The sequence below is a fragment of the Girardinichthys multiradiatus genome, chromosome 11 (genome assembly GCF_021462225.1).
Source record: "Girardinichthys multiradiatus isolate DD_20200921_A chromosome 11, DD_fGirMul_XY1, whole genome shotgun sequence".
Lineage (NCBI taxonomy): Eukaryota > Metazoa > Chordata > Actinopteri > Cyprinodontiformes > Goodeidae > Girardinichthys > Girardinichthys multiradiatus.
Genome location: NC_061804.1, coordinates 1,999,359 through 2,022,381, shown reverse-complemented (window position 1 = coordinate 2,022,381; position 23,023 = coordinate 1,999,359). Strand labels below are relative to the sequence as shown.

Below are 23,023 nucleotides of genomic sequence, written 5' to 3'. Positions count from 1 at the left end.
GCCAGGAATTGAACCCAGGACCTTCTTGCTGCAAGGCAACAGTGCTACCAACTGCGCCACCGTGCAGCCTTAAATAAAATTATCTTCAATTCAGACTAAAAGACAGTTTTTATCCACAAGCTGTCAAACAAACTACTGAACAATAAAACTGCATGAAACCACATCTGTGACACTTTGTTTGCTTATTACTGCTGCATGATGTGTACTTTTTTTTTTGTACGCCATTAGTGTTTTTGTTTTTATCGTGATTTGAACGGTTCTTCTTATCCTAAGTATTTAATCACATTGTTTACTGCGTGTTAATCTGCATATGACAAATAAACCATATCAATGACATATCAGTGTTTGTTTTATGAGCAGTTTATCATCTGTGCTGTTGCTCCAAAATGCCGAACGCAAAAGTATTGCGTGGAGACGCAAAATAAATAAATTTCCCCATGTCCCCTCACGGGCTTCCGTACCTTACCTCTTAAATCTTTAGAGCACATGCAGCAATTTGTTGGTCAGATGAGACTTGACACATGTTGGTACTTTTGGTTTGACGCATGAAGAGATGCTGGGCTGATTTAATCCAGAATCTGTCTTAAAAGTGTCCCTTAATCACTGGTGTCCTTGATTACAACTAAACACGTTTTACAAGCAGCAGACTGCATGTTAAAACCGCTACATTCAACTCTCCTGAAGTTCTGTAATATTTGCGACTTTCCTGTCAGCTCTATGAGTTTAATAGATAAGTCCTTATTTCTGACTTTACATTACAAATCCAGTTTTACCAGGTCCAGTTCTCCACCTGCGTTTGCTCCCTCCATCCTGAACGCAGGTGGAAAACATCGATCAGAAGCACTGTTGGCTTGTGGGTCGTGTAGTTCGTTTGACTCGCATTATAGTATAGGCTTGTTGGAAAAAAACTACACAATGGCGGCGTCGATCCAAGTTTTTTTTTCTTAACGTTTATAACAAAGTCTCAGTTTTACATTTCCAAAGATAATTGATCCTAGTTTATTTTCCCTCCTATTGGTTAGCTCCCGCTCCCGTCTGCTCCCGTTCATTTTTTATTTACGTGATCTTTACTGACGCTGTTTCCCGTCCGACCCGTCGGACTCCCGAAAAAATGTCAGCCTCTACTCTGTGTATGTTCCTGTGAAGGTGAGGAGCACCGCCTCCTGCCACCTGATTGGTCAACAGGTCATGGTGCGTGTATATGACATCACTTCCTGTAAGCAGCAGATGCGTCTCAGCTCAGAGGGCGTTTCCTTGGTGTCGTTCTTCTTCTCTGTTTAGGCTCACACTGTTCACTCCTCGCCCTGCCATCGCTCCTCCCCGTGCCATCCCAGCATCCTTTGTGAGCGGAGACAGAGGACCCGGACTTGGTCTCGCTGCCGAGCCGGGGAGCGGGTGTTTGCCGGAGGAGGGCCACGGCAGGGGGCGGAGCTTGGTGGAGACAAAGCAGGGACTGTGGCTGACAGAGGATAGCGTCTGCTGGCTGCCATTCAGGAAAGACGAGGTGTTTGACCCTTGCTGGCAGCGGTAGTTGTAGTACGCCGGCCAGCCCTGACGCTTGGTCTTCCAGCGGCAGCGCAGGATCCGGATGAAGGCCTGCAGGCAGGAAATAGAGCAATGAGGAAAACTCTGAGGCAGAGGAGTTGAGCTTCATCAGAACATCAGCTGTTACCTGTTTGAACTCACGGCTGTAGCACGGGTAGATGATGGGGTTCAGGCAGCTGTTGAAATACCCCAACCAGAAAATGACTTTGAAGAGGGTCTCAGGAGGACGAAGGCTGCTGTTAAACGAGCCTGAAGATGCAAACAAACAGACCCACAGAGATCAGAGAGGCCAGAAGATCAGTCTGACTTCATCTTCATCACTTTCTGCTCTCCTAACATCTTTACTGCCAATTAGGGCAACCGAAAATTTACAACAATAACCAACATCATTTTGCCCACGTCAGTAAATTCGGTATTTTTAAAACTGAAAAGAGAAGATGTTTTTGTGGGCTATGCTCATGTCCCTTTAAGACACTATGCTATGTGTACAGTTTGTAGTCACATGACTCCACCCCTTTGAGTCTGCGACAGGAAGTGAAAGAGACGGTGACTTGAGAAAATGGAGAACATTTCAAATATAGAAGCAGCGGTAGAGCTGGTTGAGGAGCAGCTCATTCCCAAAGAAAGTGGGTTCAGCAAAGCTGATGTTGAACCAAAGACTGCAGCGACAAGGTTCGGCTCGGGGAGTGGGGGGGTTTGCGTTGCCGGGTCCGGCTGGTAGTGGTTGGGTTAATGTTACAGCCCTACTGCCAGTCAGTTGTTTTCAGGTTCTGATCGAAATGTTTAAATGCTGACAGCACAGCAGCATCAACGCTTCAGAGGGACAATTAAAGGTGAACGCAGAATAGACGTCAGGTCAGTGATTTTCACAGTTCGGACTTCAACCCGGACCTGAACCAAACGACAAGTCAATCCAGACCTGGTCCACATCTTATGGACCGGGTCTGGATCCATAAGATGAATCAGGCCCCCTCCACATGGCTCAGCTGAAAGCCATGTCGGGGGTCCTGAATGCAGCGCAGCACGCTCGGGTTTAAACTATTAATAACTATAATCTTCAAATCAAAGCGTTTAGTTTGTGAAGCAGGAGGAAAAACTCCTGCAAGCTGGAGCTGAATTATCAACGAGTCGCATTAAAACAGAGGAGGGGAGCTAACGTTAGCCTAGCGCTGCAGCAAAGATCCTCGGCAGAGAGAGATGCACAGTTACTGAAGACTTTTTTGTATCAGTATGTGAGTCAGTCCTTCAGAAACAAGCAGTCTTGTAAACCAGCTAACCCTGCTGTTGGAGAGAAAGAACATCCTGAAGACCACAGATGAAGAGTTGGTTTGATCTCAGTCACAAAACTTGATATATTCACATGAAATATATGAGCTTTACAGAAACATTCATCCCAATGACTGAGTTAGTTTTCTGTCTAACTGTTGAATACTGCACTAATATTATGTGTTAATTGAGAAGCTGGCAACATCTTTTCTTAGTAATAAATGATTTATGCTTAAAACCAAAATTATTCATACCGCTGGCAGTTATTTTCATTCAACCAAGCAGGTTGTTTCTGACAGGAAGTGATACGGGAGCTCTCAAAAGAAAACAAAACAATGAAGAAGAACCAATTAAACAAATGTTTTTAGTTACATTTTAATAAATAAAAAAAAACCTTCCTTTAACGGCTGAGCAGTTTTTGGCATGTTTCTGCCAGGAGTATGAAAAGTTTTGGGTTTAAAAGTGTAACTTTTATTTTTTAAGAGAAAATCAAAAAACAACCTGATGAAACACATTCTGCCTCCTCACATCCCTGAGCTGCTCTCCAGCTGATAAAGCAGCTGAGCCGCTGTGTGTTCAAGATTTTCCTGGATTTTCCTGGACTTTGGAGGATCAGGTTTTGGATTTTCCTCCAATCCAACAGAATCCTGAGCAGATGGATTATTTTTCCCTGCACATGGACTTGTAAGGCCATCCTGCGCCTCAGGCTCTGATCTCTGACTATATATGAAGAGTTTCCCAGTTAAAGCAGACGACGGGCATGATAAAAACATGTGACACCTGCCCACCATGCGCCAGTCCCAGTAAAACCCACATCTCTCCAAGTTTGGAGATTCTCCTCCCAAAATGCAGGATGGGGTTATTTTGGTTCTGGGTTTCTTCCAGCTGTTCCCAGGAGCTGTTTCTGGAGGAATTTAGCTGGTTTCAGATCAGTTAGAACGGACTCTAGAGTGGTTTCTGCCTGCTCATGTCATGATGTCAACAACATGTCTGAGAAGCAAAATCATCCAAAAACTCATGAAGAGACCTCCAGGCTGTCCAGAAACCAGAGAGGAGGGCGGTCCAGAAGCCGCCTGAGATCCTGCCTGTTTGCAGGTTTTCTGCACTGATCACAGATGTTGATGCTATTTTGATCCCACAGTATTTTATAGTTTAGTTCGGACTTCAGTTTGAACTAAAACTTATTGAGAAATATCATATTTTCTGACCAAATAGTTAAAATAAAACTCTGTGAACAATAATCCTTAATAACCAAACACCCTTTTTATTTTTAGTCCCAAACAAAAGTGAAATGATTTGTTTTTAAAGAAAATAATAAATGCTGTTTCTGGTAATAAGGCCTCCAACTGTTTAATGAAATATAAACAGCTGTTTATATTTCAGCAAACTAATAAATAATCCCCAGTTGATTTGATTGGGACACTTACTAAGGGTTTTCTGACCAGCGGTTGGTTTTCATGGATCTGGACAGTAAGCAGTCAGCTGATCCAGGTAGAAATGATGCTCTCATGCGGCTCAGCAGCTACTTTTAATGCAACACTGCAGCTGCTGTGTTTCCTTTCTGCTGGTCTACCGAGAACGCAGTGCAGATCATGACTCAGCAGACTCTCTGAGTCACTCAGCAGATATTATAACAGCTCTGTTGATTCAGGGTCCACAGCGGTGTTTCAGATGAGACCGACCGACGTCGCAGATCTAATCAGGAGGTAAGAAAATGATCAGAACCGATCAAAGTCATCGCTGCAGTGTGTCTGAAAGCCTGGAAAGTGAAATTAAACTTACTGAAAGAAACTTTTCACATTATTGAAGACAATCTTAGTTTAAAAAACGTAATAGAGAAAAGCCAATAAATTAAATCTTGAGATGGGCCCCATCTGATCTAGCATCGGTAGATCATCAGGCTGAGGCCACAGATCCGGACTCAAATGAGACAGTTTAGCTGATTTCTTTTAAAACTAACTCAACATGTCCTCCGTCTATCAAGCCAACATTTGACACTCTAAACCTGGTAACTCCTGATGATTGCATTTAGGTGTCTTCACCTGATAACAACCTGGATCCTTCTGTGGGGGCAGAGGGGGAGCAATGAGTTCAGACCCGCCAAGAGAAACTGAGCTTCCAGTGAATTAGATGCAGATAGGAACTGGTTGCTATGGAGATTTATTCTCCATGAGAAGAAACTGAATTTGAAATTAAAAGCGTTGATTTCTAAATTAGTTTCACTAAATTGAAACTGAATTAATTTGCTTTGAAAATGAATTTTGTTGTTCTGGAAACAAACATCAGTAAATCCAGTCACAACCAACTCTCTGCTGCCTCTTCCTCCTCTTTATTCGACTAATCTGCCTGATAAATGTTTGTGGAAACTTGAATCCTTTGACTGAGTTTGGATCCAGTTCATTTACAGAACCTAAGTTCTGGGAACTGCTTCGTTCAAATGAAAGATGATTCGAACAAACTAATCTGACACACTGTTTATTAACAGCATCCTGTCGGAGCGGTCAGCTCGGATCAGCTGGATCTGGACTAATAAACGTCCGCGCTGTGGGAAATAAAGAGACTCTGCTGGACGTCCTGATGCGCTGCTGAGAAACCCGGAAACATTTCAGGTTTTTATCTCTGAAACTCGGTTCAGGCCAAATATTTCAGACATACCAGTTTCTCAGCATCAGTCCCATTCCTGGATAAAAATGGCTTCATCGAGGCGTTCTGAAAGATTTGTGGGCTGCTGAGTCCAAAGCTAACAGCGCCAACAGCAGAGAAACAGTTTATGTGGAGAAAATGATGCTTGTTCAGGATTCATTAGAGTCGGCGTGTCAGACTGATTTTCTCCTTTAATGAAGCAGCTCAGATCTGCTGTGACGAGTTCAGACTCAGAGGAGCAGATGTGCTCAACTGTTTTCCTTTTAAAGCTGAATAAAAGCTGGAGCAAAAAATGTTTTCAGTCCAACCTTTTAGATGAAAATCAGCTGATTTGAAGCTGAAACTGCAGATAAATAAAAGATCTTGCATCGACTTGTTGAACTTTGAAAGAAGAAAGGATTTGTTCCCAAACTGACAAAAAGCTACGTACTCACAGTAATTCATTTTGTCTTGTTTATCTTTGTGACAAAATAAAGCAGAAGAAGTTTTATATAGTCATAAATACTGTGTTTTCATTGGCTGGAAGCAGAAAATCATCATAATTAACAGAATTAAAGGCTTAAAACATCAGTCTGTGGAATTAATCTATATAATTATAAGCGACTGTGGCTCAGTAGGAAGAGTAGCAATCAGAAGGTTGTGGGTTCGATTTCAGCTTCCTCCTGCTGTATGTCGATGTGCCCCTGGGCAAGGCACTTAACCTCAAGTTGCCTACCGATCTGCGTATCGGTGTATAAATGTGTGAGCGTCAGTGAGTGCGATTGGGTGAATGTGGCTCTAGTGTAAAGCTCTTTGAGCGGTCTGTATGACTGGAAAAATCCATTTACCATAATGTGATAATGTGTTTCAGTCAGTGATGGAGTTACTGGAATAGATGAACTCCTCAGTAATAATCTCATTTATTAAATATGATTGTATCAATTAACTGTCACCATGTGTGAACTCCAGGGTTTGCCTTCAGTGTCTTCATCACTCCATCACGCCTTGTTGCTTTAGAAACTTGGAACTTCATCAAACTTGCATGTTTAGATTTTAAACCCAAATTGTTGGCTATTGTGTTTAAAAGTGACATACACTGATTGGTTAGTTCTGTTCTCAGCTTTCCATTGGTGAAGAAAGCATCATGGACGACCGACCGTTTAACTGCCCTGTTGAAAAATTAACAGCCAGATTTTTGGATGAAACATCCAGATCCAACCTGCTGAGCTGGACTTAAGAAGCACATCTTCGAAACCTTTGAAGGACCTGAAGGAATCTTTGTTCTAACCTCCAGCTTCTATCTGGTACTGACCCAGTGAGGATCAACTCTGCAGCCTCTGATTTAAACGTTAGGTTGTGATTATTAAGGAGTCACTGGAGCACCAAACGTTTATGAAAATGCATAAAAACACATAGCCAAAAATAACACCAAATGATCAATAAATCCACAGAGGGGACAGGTGTGCTGGGAAGGTTTTCGCTCATATTTTTGTGGGTTTAAACCTGCTAAACAGAACCAGAACTGCTTGTCTTAACTTACTGATTGGCAGAACCAGGAAGAAGGGCAGCCAGCAGAGGATGAACATGCCCACCACCACGCCCAGCGTCTTGGCAGCTTTCTTCTCGCGCGAGAACTTGAGCAGCTTGACGGTAAGCGTGTTGCGTCCAGCCGAAGCCCCGACCCCTCCTGCTTTAGAGGACGCGCACAGGTCCTGGATCTGCTGGTTCTTGCAGTGGATCCTCAGGGTGAGCTCGTTGGAGTCCTCGGCCCGGTCCTTCATCATGCCGGCCTCCAGGTTCTTGGTGGTGCGTTTGGCCACCACGTACACTCGGCAGTACATGGCCAGGATGACGGCCAGAGGAATGTAGAAGGAACCGAGGGAGGAGAAGAGAGCGTAGAACGGCTCCTCTGTGATCAGACACACCGTGTCGTCCTGCAGGATGGACACACTCATTAATCACAGCCTTGATTCTGATCAGACAACCTGTCCTTTCACCTCTGACCTCTGAAGACACATGGTGGAGCAAATAGATGGTTGTAAACACTGAGAACAGCTGCTGGTTTTCCACAGCTTCAAACTGCAGTTATTAAGATCATTTTTAACACTTTGAATCAAAACTTTAGTGATTGGAATTAAGAATAATGAATAAAGGAGGAGGATTACGTCCAAATGTATCTGCTTCACCTTGAACAGGTGGATGGTTGAAACCTGGAAACTGTTGAGTTTTCCAACAGGATTGATCCTAAACATCCTGACATTAAGCTTCAGGAACGTCCCTCCCAAAGTCTTCAACCTAAACCTCATTAAGTATTTCAGACAATGCTTAAAAGTCAGGTTCTTGCAAGGAGACTTGCTCATTTGAATATACGCTGTATAAAAGAAGCGAGTATAGAAGATGGATGGATAAATGATTTCCCAGTTTTGACAGATAAAAATACGAGTTAAACAAAAAAAGAAAAAAGCAGATCTCGTTATCTTCATCATCTTCATCCTCATGGGTGGGAGGATTGAAACCTTCACTTTCTGACCCACAGATGAATCCAGATCTGACAGAATCACAAGTGAGACACCAACGAACAGATGGAAAAGCATCTGTTGATGAAGTCGCAAGTCATTCCTGAGACGACCGTCATCTGCTGCCAGAACAAACTGAGCAATCTATAAACGATTCTCCTTCTCTAAAACTAATTTATAGACAGCTATAGAGCTTACAGTTAGTAATGAAGTATTATAAGGTGATACGCTGTATAATGAGGAGCAGTCGCTGTTATTCTATTCTGCTTTCTACTTCAACACATCAAGTTAAGGTTAGAAAGATCCTCTCTGAACTCGTCGGTCTGCTGTGGTTTTATCACAGCCACAGAAGCAAAGATTTAATAGATTTAATTTAGTTCATTCATATTTTTTTCAGTCTATGCAGTTCTCTGTGATGTTCTCTCTGATGCTGAGACTTTAGTTCATGCTTTTAGAAAGTGTTGAATAAATCTCCGTAAGGTTCTGCTTTCTGGTCTTCCTACAACATCTTTAGCTTGATTAAAGCAACTTCAGAAATCATAGCTGCAAAAATGCTGAAGAGGACCAGAAAGCGAGATCAAATCAAACCGATATAAAAGTCTCTACCTGTCTCTCTACCTCTCCATATTAGAAGACCTTATTGGTCTTGGCCCACCCTATTTATCAGGTAGAACCTCCAGACCCCTTTTGGATCGTTAGGAAAGGGTCTTCTATTGGTAGAGACCTAAGACATTAGGTTGAAGTGTCCCTCAGACCTGAGAACAGCTAAGAGTTTGGAGGTTTTTATTATCCCTAAAGTTTATTATTGAATTTACATTTAAGTTCTTAAGAATCGTTCATATCCAGATTCAATTTATTCATGAAGCACATTTAAAAACAACAAATGGTACACGAACGTTTTGTACATTAAGATAATAAGTAACAAGAATAAAGTAAAAACAGACATAAAACAATGTTAGAAAACACAACAACTCAAGCAGCATTAATTGCCAGGGAATAAAGATGAGTGTTTATTTATATTTTTATAAATGTATTTCTATTTCTCTTAAGTTAGAAATAATCTTGGAAATTCCTTCCATTTGTTTTTAAAAACATTGTCATTTGTCATTATTTTTGGTTTTATTATTTATGTTTTTAGGTTAATCATATTTGTACTCGTACTCGTCCTCTTCCGCTTATCCGGGACCGGGTCGTGGGGGCAGCAGACTCAGCAGAGACACCCAGACGTCCCTCTCTCCAGACACCTCCTCCAGTTCGTCCAGGGGGAGCCCAAGGCGTTCCCAGGCCAGCCGAGAGACATAGTCCCTCCAGCGTGTCCTGGGCCGTCCCCTGGGCCTCCTCCCGGTGGGACGTGCCTGGAACACCTCCCGAGGAAGGCGTCCAGGAGGCATCCGGTATAGATGCCCGAGCCACCTCACCTGGCTCCTCTCGATGTGGAGGAGCAGCGGCTCTACTCCGAGCTCCTCACCCTATCTCTAAGGGAGTGCCCGGCCACCCTACGGAGGAAGTTCATTTCAGCCGCTTGTATCTGGGATCTCGTTCTTTCTGTCATGACCCAAAGTTCATGGCCATAGGTGAGGGTAGGAACGTAGACCGACCGGTAAATTGAGAGCTTTGCTTTTCGGTTCAGCTCTCTCTTCACCACAACGGACCGGCACAGCGCCCCCATTACTGTGGCAGCCGCACCGATCCGTCTGTCGATCTCCCGCTCCATTCTTCCCTCACTCGTGAACAAGACCCCGAGATACTTAAACTCCTCCACTTGAGGCTGGAACTCCCTTCCAACCTGAAGAGGACAAGCCACCCTTTTCCGGTCAAGAACCATGGCCTCGGACTTGGAGGAGCTGATCTTCATCCCAGCCGCTTCACACTCAGCTGCGAACCGCCCCAGTGCATGCTGTAGGTCTTGGCTAGAGGGGGCCAGCAGGACCACGTCATCTGCAAAAAGAAGACACGAAATCCTCTGGTCCCCAAACCAGACCCCCTCCGGCCCTTGGCTGCGTCTAGAAATCCTGTCCATAAAAGTTATGAACAGGACCGGTGACAAAGGGCAGCCCTGCTGGAGTCCAACATACACTGGGAACAGGTCCGACTTAGTGCCGGCAATGCGGACCAAACTCCTGCTCCGCTCGTACAGGGACCGGATGGCCCCTAATAAAGGGCCCCCGATTCCATACTCCTGGAGCACCCCCCACAGGGCATCATGAGGAACACAGTCGAATGCCTTCTCCAGGTCCACAAAACACATGTGAACCGGTTGGGCAAACTCCCATGAACCCTCGAGTACCCTGTAGAGGGTATAGAGCTGGTCCAGTGTTCCACGGCTGGGACGAAAACCACACTGCTCCTCCTGAAGCTGAGGTTCGATTATCGGTCGGACTCTCCTCTCCAATACCCTGGCGTAGGCCTTACCAGGGAGGCTGAGGAGTGTGATTCCCCTGTAGTTGGAACACACCCTCTTATGAAGGGGGACCACCACCCCAGTCTGCCAGTCCAGAGGCACTGTCCCCAACCGCCACGCAATGTTGAAGAGGCGTGTCAACCATGACAGCCCTACAACATCCAGAGACTTGAGGTACTCAGGGCAGATCTCATCCACCCCCGAAGCCTTGCCACCGCGGAGCTTTTTAACCACCTCGGTGACTTCAGCCTGGGTGATGAAAGAGTCCAACCCCGAGTCCCCAGCCTCTGTTTCCACCAGGGAATGCGTGATGGCAGGATTGAGGAGATCCTCGAAGTACTCCTTCTACCGCCTGATAATGTCCTCAGTCAAGGTCAGCAGCCTCTCACCCCCACTATAGACAGTGTTGGCGAAGCACTGTACGAGAACCTCGAGTACGAGTATGAATTTTATCCACATTTATTAATGAGCATGACCAACATGCTTCTTCTGGCTGGAGTAACATTGATGTTTCGGTGCGGCCCGGCCAGAGTCCTGAACTGGATCTTAAGAGACTCCCTGGAGGAGCTAAAAAATTAGGGTGATGGCAAAGAGGTCTTCCAACCTCAAAGACCTGGAGCTCATCACCAAAGAGAAACCTTTAGAACACCAAAGGAAACAAGCAGAAAGCTGCTAAGAAATAGGATGAAGGCTTTGATTGTTGTGATAAGGATTTTTTAAATTATTGAGTAGTTGATTAATAATAATTAAATATTAATAATAATATTAATAATTTTAGACACGGCTTTTTTTTCAATATAAATAAAAAGTGAGATTGATTCTCAAAACAAGTCAGGTCCAAAGAAGTCAGGGTTGGGTTATAAAAAAATATCCAGATCATTGATGTTCCCCTGGAGCTCCATCAGATACATCATCTTCATACGGAAAGCCTATATGGTACCACAACAAACCTGCCAAGAGAGGGTCGCCCACCAGAACTCACAGACCGGGCATGGAGGGCATTACTCAGAGAGGCAGTACAGAGACCAAAGGTCACCCTGGAGGAGCTGCATAGTTCCACAGCATAGACTGAAGTATCTGTCCATAAGGCCACAAAAAGCCTCCATAGCCCTGGGCTTCATGGAAGAGTGGCCAGAAAAAAGCCATTAGTTAGTGCTATAAACAAGAAGACATGTTTTGAGTTTGCCAAAAGGCACGTGGGCGACTCCCCAAATGAATGGAGGAAGGAGCTCTGGTCAGATGAGACCAAAGTTGAACTTTCTGCCACCAAGGAAAACGCTATAGCTGGTACAAACCCAACACATCCCATCACCCCAAGAACACCATCCCCACAGTGGAACATGGCGGTGGAAGCATCATGCGAGGTGGTGAACAGCTATGCTCACTAAAAGGTTCTGTTATTTTGTCCTCTTTATTCTTTGCTTCACAATAATCTTCATAGTGGGCTACACAGTGGCGCAGTTGGTAGCAGTGTTGCCTTGCAGCAAGAAAGACCTGGGTTCAATTCCCAGCCAGGGGTCTTTCTGCATGGAGTTTTCATGTTCTCCCCGTGCATGTGCGGGTTCTCCCCGGGTACTCCAGCTTCCTCCCACAGTCCAAAGACATGTCTGTTAGGTTAATTGGTCTGTTTGTGTGTTGCCCTGAGATGGACTGGTGACCTGTCCAGGGTGTACCCTGCCTCCCTAGTAGACTGCTGGAGATAGGCACCAACTTCCCTGTGACCTGCTATGGAAGAAGCTGTAGAAAATGACTGAAATAGTTCAAACTCTCAAACGTCCAATTTAATTTCAGGTTGGGAGGCAACAAAACAGGAAAAATGCCAAGGGGGTGAAAACTTTTGCAAGGCACTGTATTTACGCTTGAATCTTCCACAGCTGGTCCACACAATGACCTGTGAACGAGTGGACCTGTGGAGGAACACAGTCTGTGGTTCAGTTCTTCTATCTGAGTAAGAATCAATGGACTCGTTGAAGTTTGTTAAATTAGTTCTGATCAGATCAAAACATGATGAACTTGTGTCGCCTCAACAGGAACACATGTAACAATGTGACCAACTTCAACCCAGTGTTTCAGCGACCTGTGTCATGTGTGTGATGTCTGTGTGTGTGTGTGTGAGACATGTGTGTGTTGAATAACAGTGAGCAACAGACTGTTATAAAACAGGTATAAATGAAAGTTATCTCTGCTTCAGTTAAACACCCACAATCCTGCGCTGCATCTCGATCACTGTCACATGACCAAGCAAACACCACATGGCCAGTGTTAGAAATTAAAGAAGAAGTAGCAGTACCGCCAGCCCGGTATTAGAGTAAAGAGCTTCTGTAATGCTTTTACACACTTTGTGTCCTGTAAGAACTCTGGCTGCAGCCAACAGGATGTCATTAAGCAGCTAAAATAAATAAATAAATAAATACAGCACCGTCATCAACACGGTTACATTAGAGACAGTATGCAATGGCCTTCCAGCTGTAGAGAAGCACACTCAGATCCAAAATATGCAGAAACTCTTTGAGTAGAAGATATAGTGAATGGTTCAGGCTGCAGTTCGACTGTAGAATACACCTTTCACACCGACAGACTCCTGGTAACATGTGTAGCATTAAGAGAGGAGGAGGAGGAGGATGAAGAGGATGGAGGGAAGGAGGGAAAAGCACCAGCAGCAGGTCTGCCATGATCCAGCTACTTCTGAATAATCATGGAGGTCCTGAAGGGCATGGGCAGGTCTGACAAAGAGCCTGAAGATCTCATCTATAACAGGTTCTTTGCTAAGTTCTCCGTTATGAGTTGAAACAACACTGATTGATTCATTGGATTTTTATGCCTGAATGATTCATATAGTTTAGAGGCCTAACGGATAAACTGGTCAGGTACAAGCAGTAATGCTGAATGAAAGTCCAAGAGAAAACTATCTAGACCTTCAGAAATCCTGGAGAACCACTGATCCAAGCCGGTTTGACAAATCACACCGTAGTGTGAAGGCTGAGCTGAATAACAGCAACCAGCAGCATCTCACGCCACACTTTCTTCTCTGGTTTCAGATGATCGTGCCACTGGCATCTACATGAAATTGTATCTGGTATTTATGGTGCCAAACAGTGTTTCATAAATATCTAATGTTATATTATTCACAGAAGGATCTAATCTGGTGCCTCCCTTTTGTCCAGGAAGCTTTTGGGCCCAAAACATGGAGATAGGTTAACCAAGTTTTTGGTTTACAGCATCGATGTTCTGGTTCACTGAGTTCTGTCTCTGATGGTAACTACGCATAGAACAGGATGGCTGTGACTCAGGCGGGTTGGGCTGGCGTACCTGTGATGGTGGCTGCTTCCAGCCCAGCAGCGGCCCGATGGAGATGACGAAGGACAGGATCCAGACGCCCAGCATGGCCAGCAGCGCACGCCGCTTGGTGACGACCATCGGGTATTGCAGCGGGTAGCGGACGCCAACGTATCGGTCAATAGAGATGACACAGAGGGACATGATTGACGCCGTGCAACACAGGACGTCCACTGCCGCCCAGATGTCACAGAAGATTCGACCAAACACCCAGTAACCCAGAACCTGCAGACACCAAGAACCAGACCCCCCTTAAGAGACCCAGTTATAGCACAGCTGAGAAGCTGCATCCAACTTTCAGACTACAGCGTAAATTAGCTGTGAGATTCTTACAGTATGATAACTTTTTGTTGTTCTTCTCCTTCTCTTCACTAAGGCTCTATTGGACCTAAAGTTCTACCAACACAGGAAACTGCTCTAACAAATCTCCTGTTCCTTTAGCTAGAAAGGGCTGAAAGAATGTTTCTCTTCCACCTTGTTTGTTGAGAAATGTTGCATTATAAATACTGTTTTATTTGTTTAGATGAAACCAGATATTTACATAAACCTTATAAAAAGACAGAACCTTTTCCCCACATGGATGGATGATGGATGGATGGATGATGGATGGATGGATGATGGATGGATGGATGATGGATGGATGGATGATGGATGGATGGATGATGGATGGATGGATGATGGATGGATGATGGATGGATGGATGATGGATGGATGATGGATGGATGATGGATGGATGGATGATGGATGGATGGATGATGGATGGATGGATGATGGATGGATGATGGATGGATGGATGATGGATGGATGATGGATGGATGGATGATGGATGGATGGATGGATGATGGATGGATGGATGATGGATGGATGGATGGATGGATGGATGATGGATGGATGGATGATGGATGGATGGATGGAGGGATGCATGGATGGATGGATGGATGATGGATGGATGGATGGATGATGGATGGATGGATGGATGATGGATGGATGGATGATGGATGGATGATGGATGGATGGATGATGGATGGATGGATGATGGATGGATGGATGATGGATGGATGATGGATGGATGGATGATGGATGGATGATGGATGGATGATGGATGGATGGATGATGGATGGATGGATGATGGATGGATGGATGATGGATGGATGATGGATGGATGGATGATGGATGGATGGATGGATGATGGATGGATGGATGATGGATGGATGGATGGATGGATGGATGATGGATGGATGGATGATGGATGGATGGATGATGGATGGATGGATGGAGGGATGCATGGATGGATGGATGGATGATGGATGGATGGATGGATGATGGATGGATGGATGGATGATGGATGGATGGATGATGGATGGATGATGGATGGATGGATGATGGATGGATGGATGATGGATGGATGGATGATGGATGGATGATGGATGGATGGATGGATGGATGGATGGATGATGGATGGATGATGGATGGATGGATGGATGATGGATGGATGATGGATGGATGATGGATGGATGGATGGATGGATGCATGGATGGATGGATGGATGGATGATGGATGGATGGATGGATGATGGATGGATGGATGGATGGATGATGGATGGATGAATGGATGGATGATGGATGGATGATGGATGGATGGATGGATGGATGGATGGAGGGATGCATGGATGGATGGATGGATGATGGATGGATGGATGCATGGATGGATGCATGGATGATGGAAGGATGGAGGGAGGGATGCATGGATGGATGGATGGATGGATGGAGGGAGGGATGCATGGATGGATGGATGGATGATGGAAGGATGGATGGATGGATGGATGATGGATGGATGGATGATGGATGGATGATGGATGGATGATGGATGGATGGATGGATGATGGATGGATGGATGGAGGGATGCATGGATGGATGGATGGATGATGGATGGATGCATGGATGGATGGATGGATGGATGGAGGGATGCATGGATGGATGGATGGATGATGGAAGGATGGATGGATGATGGATGGATGGATGGATGGATGGAGGGATGCATGGATGGATGGATGATGGATGGATGATGGATGGATGGATGCATGGATGGATGGATGGATGGATGGAGGGATGCATGGATGGATGGATGGATGATGGAAGGATGGATGGATGGATGGATGGATGGATGATGGAAGGATGGATGGATGATGGATGGATGGATGGATGGATGGATGGATGGATGGATGGATGATGGATGCATGGATGGATGGATGGATGATGGAAGGATGGATGGATGATGGATGGATGGATGGAGGGATGCATGGATGGATGGATGGATGATGGATGGATGGATGCATGGATGGATGGATGGATGATGGAAGGATGGATGCATGGATGGATGGATGGATGATGGAAGGATGGATGGATGGATGGATGGATGGATGATGGATGGATGGATGGATGATGGATGGATGGAGGGATGCATGGATGGATGGATGGATGATGGATGGATGGATGCATGGATGGATGGATGGATGGATGATGGATGGATGATGGATGGATGATGGATGGATGGATGGAGGGATGCATGGATGGATGATGGATGGATGGATGCATGGATGGATGGATGGATGGATGGAGGGATGCATGGATGGATGGATGGATGATGGAAGGATGGATGGATGGATGGAGGGATGCATGGATGATGGATGGATGATGGATGGATGATGGATGGATGGATGATGGATGGATGGATGATGGATGATAGATAGATAGATAGATAGATAGATAGATAGATAGATAGATAAATAGATAGATAGATAGATAGATAGATAGATAGATAGATAGATAGATAGATAGATAGATAAATAGATAGATAAATAGATAAATAGATAGATAGATAGATAGATAGATAGATAGATAGATAGATAAATAGATAGATAAATAGATAGATAGATAGATAGATAGATAGATAGATAGATAGATAAATAGATAGATAGATAGATAGATAGATAAATAGATAGATAAATAGATAAATAGATAGATAGATAGATAGATAGATAGATAGATAGATAGATAGATAAATAGATAGATAAATAGATAGATAGATAGATAGATAGATAGATAGATAAATAGATAGATAAATAGATAAATAGATAGATAGATAGATAGATAGATAGATAGATAGATAGATAAATAGATAGATAGATAGATAGATAGATAGATAGATAGATAGATAGATAGATAGATAGATAGATAGATAGATAGATAGATAGATAGATAAATAGATAGATAGATAAATAGATAGATAGATAAATAGATAGATAGATAAATAGATAGATAGATAAATAGATAAATAGATAGATAAATAGATAGATAGATAGATAGATAGATAGATAGATAGATAGATAGATAGATAGATAGATAGATAGATAGATAAATAGATAAATAGATAGATAAATAGATAGATAGATAGATAGATAGATAGATAGATAAATAGATAGATAGATAGATAGATAAATAGATAGATAGATAGATAGATAGATAGATAGATAGATAGATAAATAGATAGATAAATAGATAGATAGATAGATAGATAGATAGATAGATAGATAGATAGATAGATAGATAGATAGATAGATAAATAGATAGATAGATAAATAGATAGATAGATAAATAGATAGATAGATAAATAGATAAATAGATAAATAGATAGATAAATAGATAGATAGATAGATAGATAGATAGATAGATAGATAGATAGATAGATAGATAGATAAATAGATAAATAGATAAATAGATAGATAGATAGATAGATAGATAGATAGATAGATAGATAGATAGATAGATAGATAGATAGATAAATAGATAGATAGATAAATAGATAGATAGATAGATAGATAGATAGATAAATAGATAAATAGATGATGGATGCATTGATCGTGTACTTTAAGGTTTCATTTTTATCAGCTTTTCTTTCTAAAGTTTCTTGTGTGAATTTCCCTTTTTTGTACATGTAATACAATAAAGTGCCTTGAAATGTTTTATCTTGTATTTAAAAATATTTTTATATTAAACAATTTTTTGGCCCTAGTGGGTCTAAACTCAATTAAATCATATTAACAGAAAAGCAACAATAAAGCTAAACTGTAACAAATGAAGGGCTGCACGGTGGTGCAGTTGGTAGCACTGTTGCCTTGCAGCAAGAAGGTCCTGGGTTCGATTCCCAGCTGGGGGTCTTTCTGCATGGAGTTTGCATGTTCTCCCCGTGCATGCGTGGGTTCTCACTGGGTACTCCAGCTTCCTCCCACAGTCCAAAGACATGCCTGTTAGGTTAATTGGTCACTCTAAATTGCCCTTAGGTGTATGGTTGTTTGTGTGTTGCCCTGTGATGGACTGGCAACCTGTCCAGGGTGTACCCTGCCTCTCACCCATAGACTGCTGGAGATAGACACCAGCTTCCCCGTGACCCACTATGGAATAAGCGGTAGAAAATGACTGACTGACATTTTTTTGGCACTAGTGGGTCTTTCCAAGTATGCAGACAGGAAACGAACAGAAAGGGGATAAGACATGCAAAGGTCCCAGGGTTGGGAATCAAACTAATAATGGCTGCATCGAGGACTCATAGCCTCTGTCTATGGTGCGCCCGCTCCACCTATACATCCCCCTTCCTATCAGTTCTGACCAGCTTTCCTGTCCCTGCAAACAGAAATCCTCCCACACAGCATGATGCTGCCACCACCATAGCAAAGAAATGTTTCTGAAACTGGTGGTCATTGAGCTGCTTCAGTGATGTGCAAAATAAATGTTTCAAATATTCAACTATTGACAAGGTAAAGCTAGTGAATTATTGTAAGCTGAGCTGCGATGCTACTAGGCACAATAAGATGACCTTTTCATTTTAATTATTTTAATTAAAAACAACCCAGAGACAGCTACAGATCACAACATTTAGAAGGACCTCCAGAAGGAAGTATAGCTGGAACAAGTGCTCATGGCTCCTAATGCAACTTTTTATTTATCCCTTAATTCCAACTTCTGAGTAGAAATGTACTGAATTAAACCACACATGCAGGGCTGAGGAATAGAAATGTTTCCTTTGATTGTTATGCAGTTATGTATTAAAAAACATGTCATTATGTTGGTACTTAGCATGTTTAGTATGTACTAAGGGGACACATGTTGTAAATGTTGGGGAATCCCAGTTTCTACAATCTGTGGTATGGTTGAAAGTGAAAGGTGAGCAATCATCCACAAAGAGACGTGTAAAAAAAACCCTGGGGATACATATGAGGAGGGCTCAAGCAGACTTATTTATTAACCCAGTTTATTTCTGGGCTGAATGTGAACGTTAACTGGCTGACCTGAAATATCCTAGAAAATGTAACTAAGGGCTGTCCTCGTATTTGTGTTCATGGTCCTGCATCTCATCTTCAATAACTGACTTCTTTAAAACAAGAGAAGAATTGGTTCCAAAACAGGAGCTATTTTGTTTGTTGTCAGGTAATGAAATAATCTGATATACTGCAATAACAAACCTTGACTCATGAGCAGATATTTGACATTTTTCCTCAATTAAACAAGCAACTGATTAGGTTGTTTGAACAGAAATTATTGCTGTTTTTAGGTTCTAGTACTTTTATTTTCCTCCACCAGGCTAATTATTAAGCTTAATAATTTTATTATAACTGCCTTTACACCGCTCTTATGGTTCTGTTTACAGCAGTACTGTCTCCAGTTCACTCGTTCTTATGCACTAATTCCTATTCTACTTCCACTGTAATTTTGCCAACTTATGCGATATAAAATATATTTTCCAGCTTTCTCGGTTTCATTAGAGCTCAACAGAATCGAGCTGAATGTAGCCAGGTCCAGAATCGCTGATTATCCGCAACACAATCACTAAATGATCAGTTGGCAGTAATGGATCGTAGTGTGGCGTTCACTGACCTCCAGGGTGGCGGACACCGGCAGCACGGTGGTGCTCAGCAGCAGGTCCGCCATGGCTAGGTTGATGATGAAGTAGTTGGTGGGGGTCCGCAGGTGTCGGTTACAGACCACCGACAAGATGACCAGGATGTTCCCCACGATGGCGAACATGATGAAGGAGGCCAGCACCATGCCCACCGGCACCGCCCGGCTCAGGTCCAAGTCCGCGGCGGGTGTGTTCGGGTGCTCGGTCCGGTTGGAGGAGGAGTTGAAGTCCTGGGAGAACGGGTCCGTCAGGGAGCCGTTGGTCCACAGACTCATGCTGAGAAGCGATCAGATATTTAAATATAAATGAATGGTTACTGCCGGTAAAAGCTGGACTTACTTTGATCCAGTCAGGGGAAAACAGCTGTTTAAATATGTTTTTAGAGTCCAAACCGCACCGGTTCGGTTACTTTATAAATACGTTTGGATGAAAAGTTGTAAAAACAGAGAAATTAGCAGCTTCTCTTTCCGGTTAAATCTCCGGGCTGAGCTGAGCGCTCGTGCGGAGCTCAGTTTGAGCGGGAGGCGCGAGCTGTGCAGCTGCAGGTGGAGGTTCGGGTCCGTTTGAATCCATTCGGACAAATTCGGGACGGTCTGGGGTCTTCGGACGGGCTGGCAGGCTCCTGCCGGGGCCATGCGGAGCTCCTCCTCGGCTTGAACTGCTGATTCAGGCGCAGGAAGAAGATTTGTGTGTCCTTTTATGGTCCAAGTGTTTAATGTGGGAAAGTTCCGAGAGATGAGGGGAAAACAGGCAGAGACACTGAAACACACACTGCTGCACCACTGTCTCACAGAGGCCGAGCAACACTGACACAACCTGAAGATGCAGCTTCAGTTCTCCTGTTAAACGTCTTCACATCTTGTCACATTTCCACCACAGACCAAACCAGGGCAGTGCGTGGCTGTGAGGTGAAGGAAAGACAGTTTTATAAAACTTTTACGAATAAAAATCTCTGATGTTCATCTTTATCCCCTCCTGAATCAAAACTTTGTAGAACCCCCTTGTTCTGCAGGTCTTTTTTGGTTTGTCTCTACCAGCTCTGATCATCGACAGACTGAAAGGTTTGACCATACTTCTCTGTAAAACATCTCAAGCTCCGTAGATTTAATGGAGAACATCAGTTTTTAGGACTTGCTCCACATTCTCAGTGGGATTTAGGCTTTTAACATGATTCTCCAATATTTAGCTCCATCCATCTTTCCATCAACGCTGACCAGTTTCCCTGTCCCTGCTGAAGAAAAGCTTTCCCACAGCATCATGCTGCCACTACCAGGTTTCACAGTGGGGATGAAATGTTCAGAGGGATGTGCAGTTCTAATTTTCCTCCACACAGCATTTTTAATGGGGACCAAAATGCTCTCTTTTGGTCAGAACCGACCAGACCACCTCTTTCCACAGGTTTGCTGTGTCTCCTACATGGCTGGTGACAAACTGCAAACAGGACTTCTCATGGCTTTCTTTCAAAAATATCTCCCTACTTTCCACTCTTCCATAAAGGCCAGACTAATTGAATGCATCACTGTTACTTGTCCTGTGGACAGATTGTCCCACCTGAGCTGTGGAGCTCTGCAGCTCCTCTAGAGTTACCATGGGCTTCTTGTCTGCTTCTCTGGTTAATGCTCTCCTTGCCCAACCTGTCAGTTTAGGTGGACCTCCGTGTCTTGGTAGGTCTGCAGTTGGTTCACCCTCTCTGTTGAACAGAGCTCTGGGAGATGTTCAGAGCTCGGGATGTTGTTGTAGAACTGCTTTGAGCGACTGGGGACCCAACTGGAGTTTAACGGACGTAAATACATTTGCAAGACACTTTATTGATAGAGGAAAAAAGCATCAGTAGAGTTGGTGTTCAGTGGGGTTTTATTATGAAATATTGATGGCTAATGCTGGATATTGAAGGTAGAACATGCAGGTTACTGAAATATTCTTTTTATTTGTTAAAAAGTTGGTTTTAATATTCATGCCCTTTTCATAGAACTGATGCTAAAACAGCCTTAGGCAAGGTTGTATTAAGTAAATCCAGTCAGGTTGTAGTGAACTGTGTTTTTTTTTTAATTATCAGCATATATGAAAGTTATTTCCTTCACTAATTAATGTCTGTCATGAACTTATTAAAAAAACGCTTGTTGCCAAACTGATAGAGTTACTGAAAAACATATTCAGACTTCAGGCAATTTATTAAATTAGTCTTATGAGGGCAAGGTTTAAAACAATCTCCCAAAACTTCACGAAACTCTGTCACAAAAACTCCTCGGAAACACCTGAAGAAACTAAATTCAATACATTGAAATATCTAAGATAATAACTTAAATTGTTAATTAAGTTTACATCCACTTATAATAGAGATGTATTTAGTGATTTATTTAAACCGTTCTTTTCCAAGGTGGAATAATTATACATCGTATAAATGAAGATGTTTTAATCTGTTGTAGATTTAACTTATGTCATACAGGGTCAGAACTATTAAAACAACCTCCAGTGCCGGCCCTGATTTGTGAAATGTCTGTTAGCAAGTTGGACCTCAACCACACGCCTCATGGATCCACCAACAAGCCTCTGACATCATTCTGGCTGGACATCTGACCACTCTTCTTGGTAGAATTGGTAAATACAAAGGTAAAAAGGACACACATGTATTAAGAAACTTGAAATCACAAAGAGATAGACCCTCAGCATGATGCTGCCACCACCAGTCCAGTGACATTTGCATGAGGTTAAACAGCTGGTCAGAACTTCCATGATATCCATGTCTCTCCCCTCTTTAAGGTAATGGTTAGAAGGTCCATAACATCTTTAAATCTACAGGAACAAATATCTGTCTATCTAAATGATCTGCAGATATACTGATTATTTAGCTCCACATGTCAGTGAGATAAGTGGGTCAAAAGAACAGTGAGGGTTATAAAACAGCATTATTGTCTCCTATCAGCAGATTTAAACAGTTGAGTTCAACAAACTGTGGTTGTGTTGTAAAAACGTTTAATATAAAAATGTGTTGATGCAGGTGTGTGAACCATACTTGTACTTGGAATGGAGAATATCCAGAAGTAACTCATAAAAGCACTTTTATCTGAATTTTAGTTTATTGATTCTAGTGTGTGCGAGATGTTTTCCCATTTTTATCTTCACAGGTGGAGTTTATTTAAATTTGTTGGAAACAGTGACAAGACGTTTGTGTTGAGGAGTCAGAGTAAGGCTGTTAAATCCAACAACAGTGTACGAACCTTTAAGAAGGGTAGTGGCAGCATCATGCTGAGGGTATGTTTCGCTGTTACTTGGACTGAATGAAATTATGAGGAGGACTACCTCAGTTTTTTTTTTTTTTTTCCTGTAAACAGCTAGATGGCTGAAACAAACATCCAAACTGGTTTGGGAATGGTAAAAGCAG

At 43.1% G+C, this 23,023-nt stretch overlaps 1 protein-coding gene across 2 annotated transcripts; it reads right to left on the bottom strand.

Moving 5' to 3' along the window:
- Nucleotides 1-953: 953 nt before the first annotated feature.
- On the bottom strand, nt 954-20,586 carry LOC124876674 (alpha-1A adrenergic receptor-like). 2 transcript variants are annotated; one of them, XM_047379630.1, is made up of 5 exons: nt 19,617-20,586; nt 13,660-13,911; nt 6,974-7,367; nt 1,673-1,794; nt 954-1,596 (listed from the first exon to the last, which is right to left on the bottom strand). In XM_047379630.1, the coding sequence occupies exons 1-5, from the start codon at nt 19,914-19,916 to the stop codon at nt 1,240-1,242; spliced, it is 1,425 nt and encodes a 474-aa protein (XP_047235586.1). In that variant the 5' UTR covers nt 19,917-20,586; the 3' UTR covers nt 954-1,239. The 2 variants fall into 2 exon arrangements, with proteins under 2 accessions (XP_047235586.1, XP_047235587.1); XM_047379631.1 differs by lacking the exon at nt 13,660-13,911.
- Nucleotides 20,587-23,023: the final 2,437 nt, after the last annotated feature.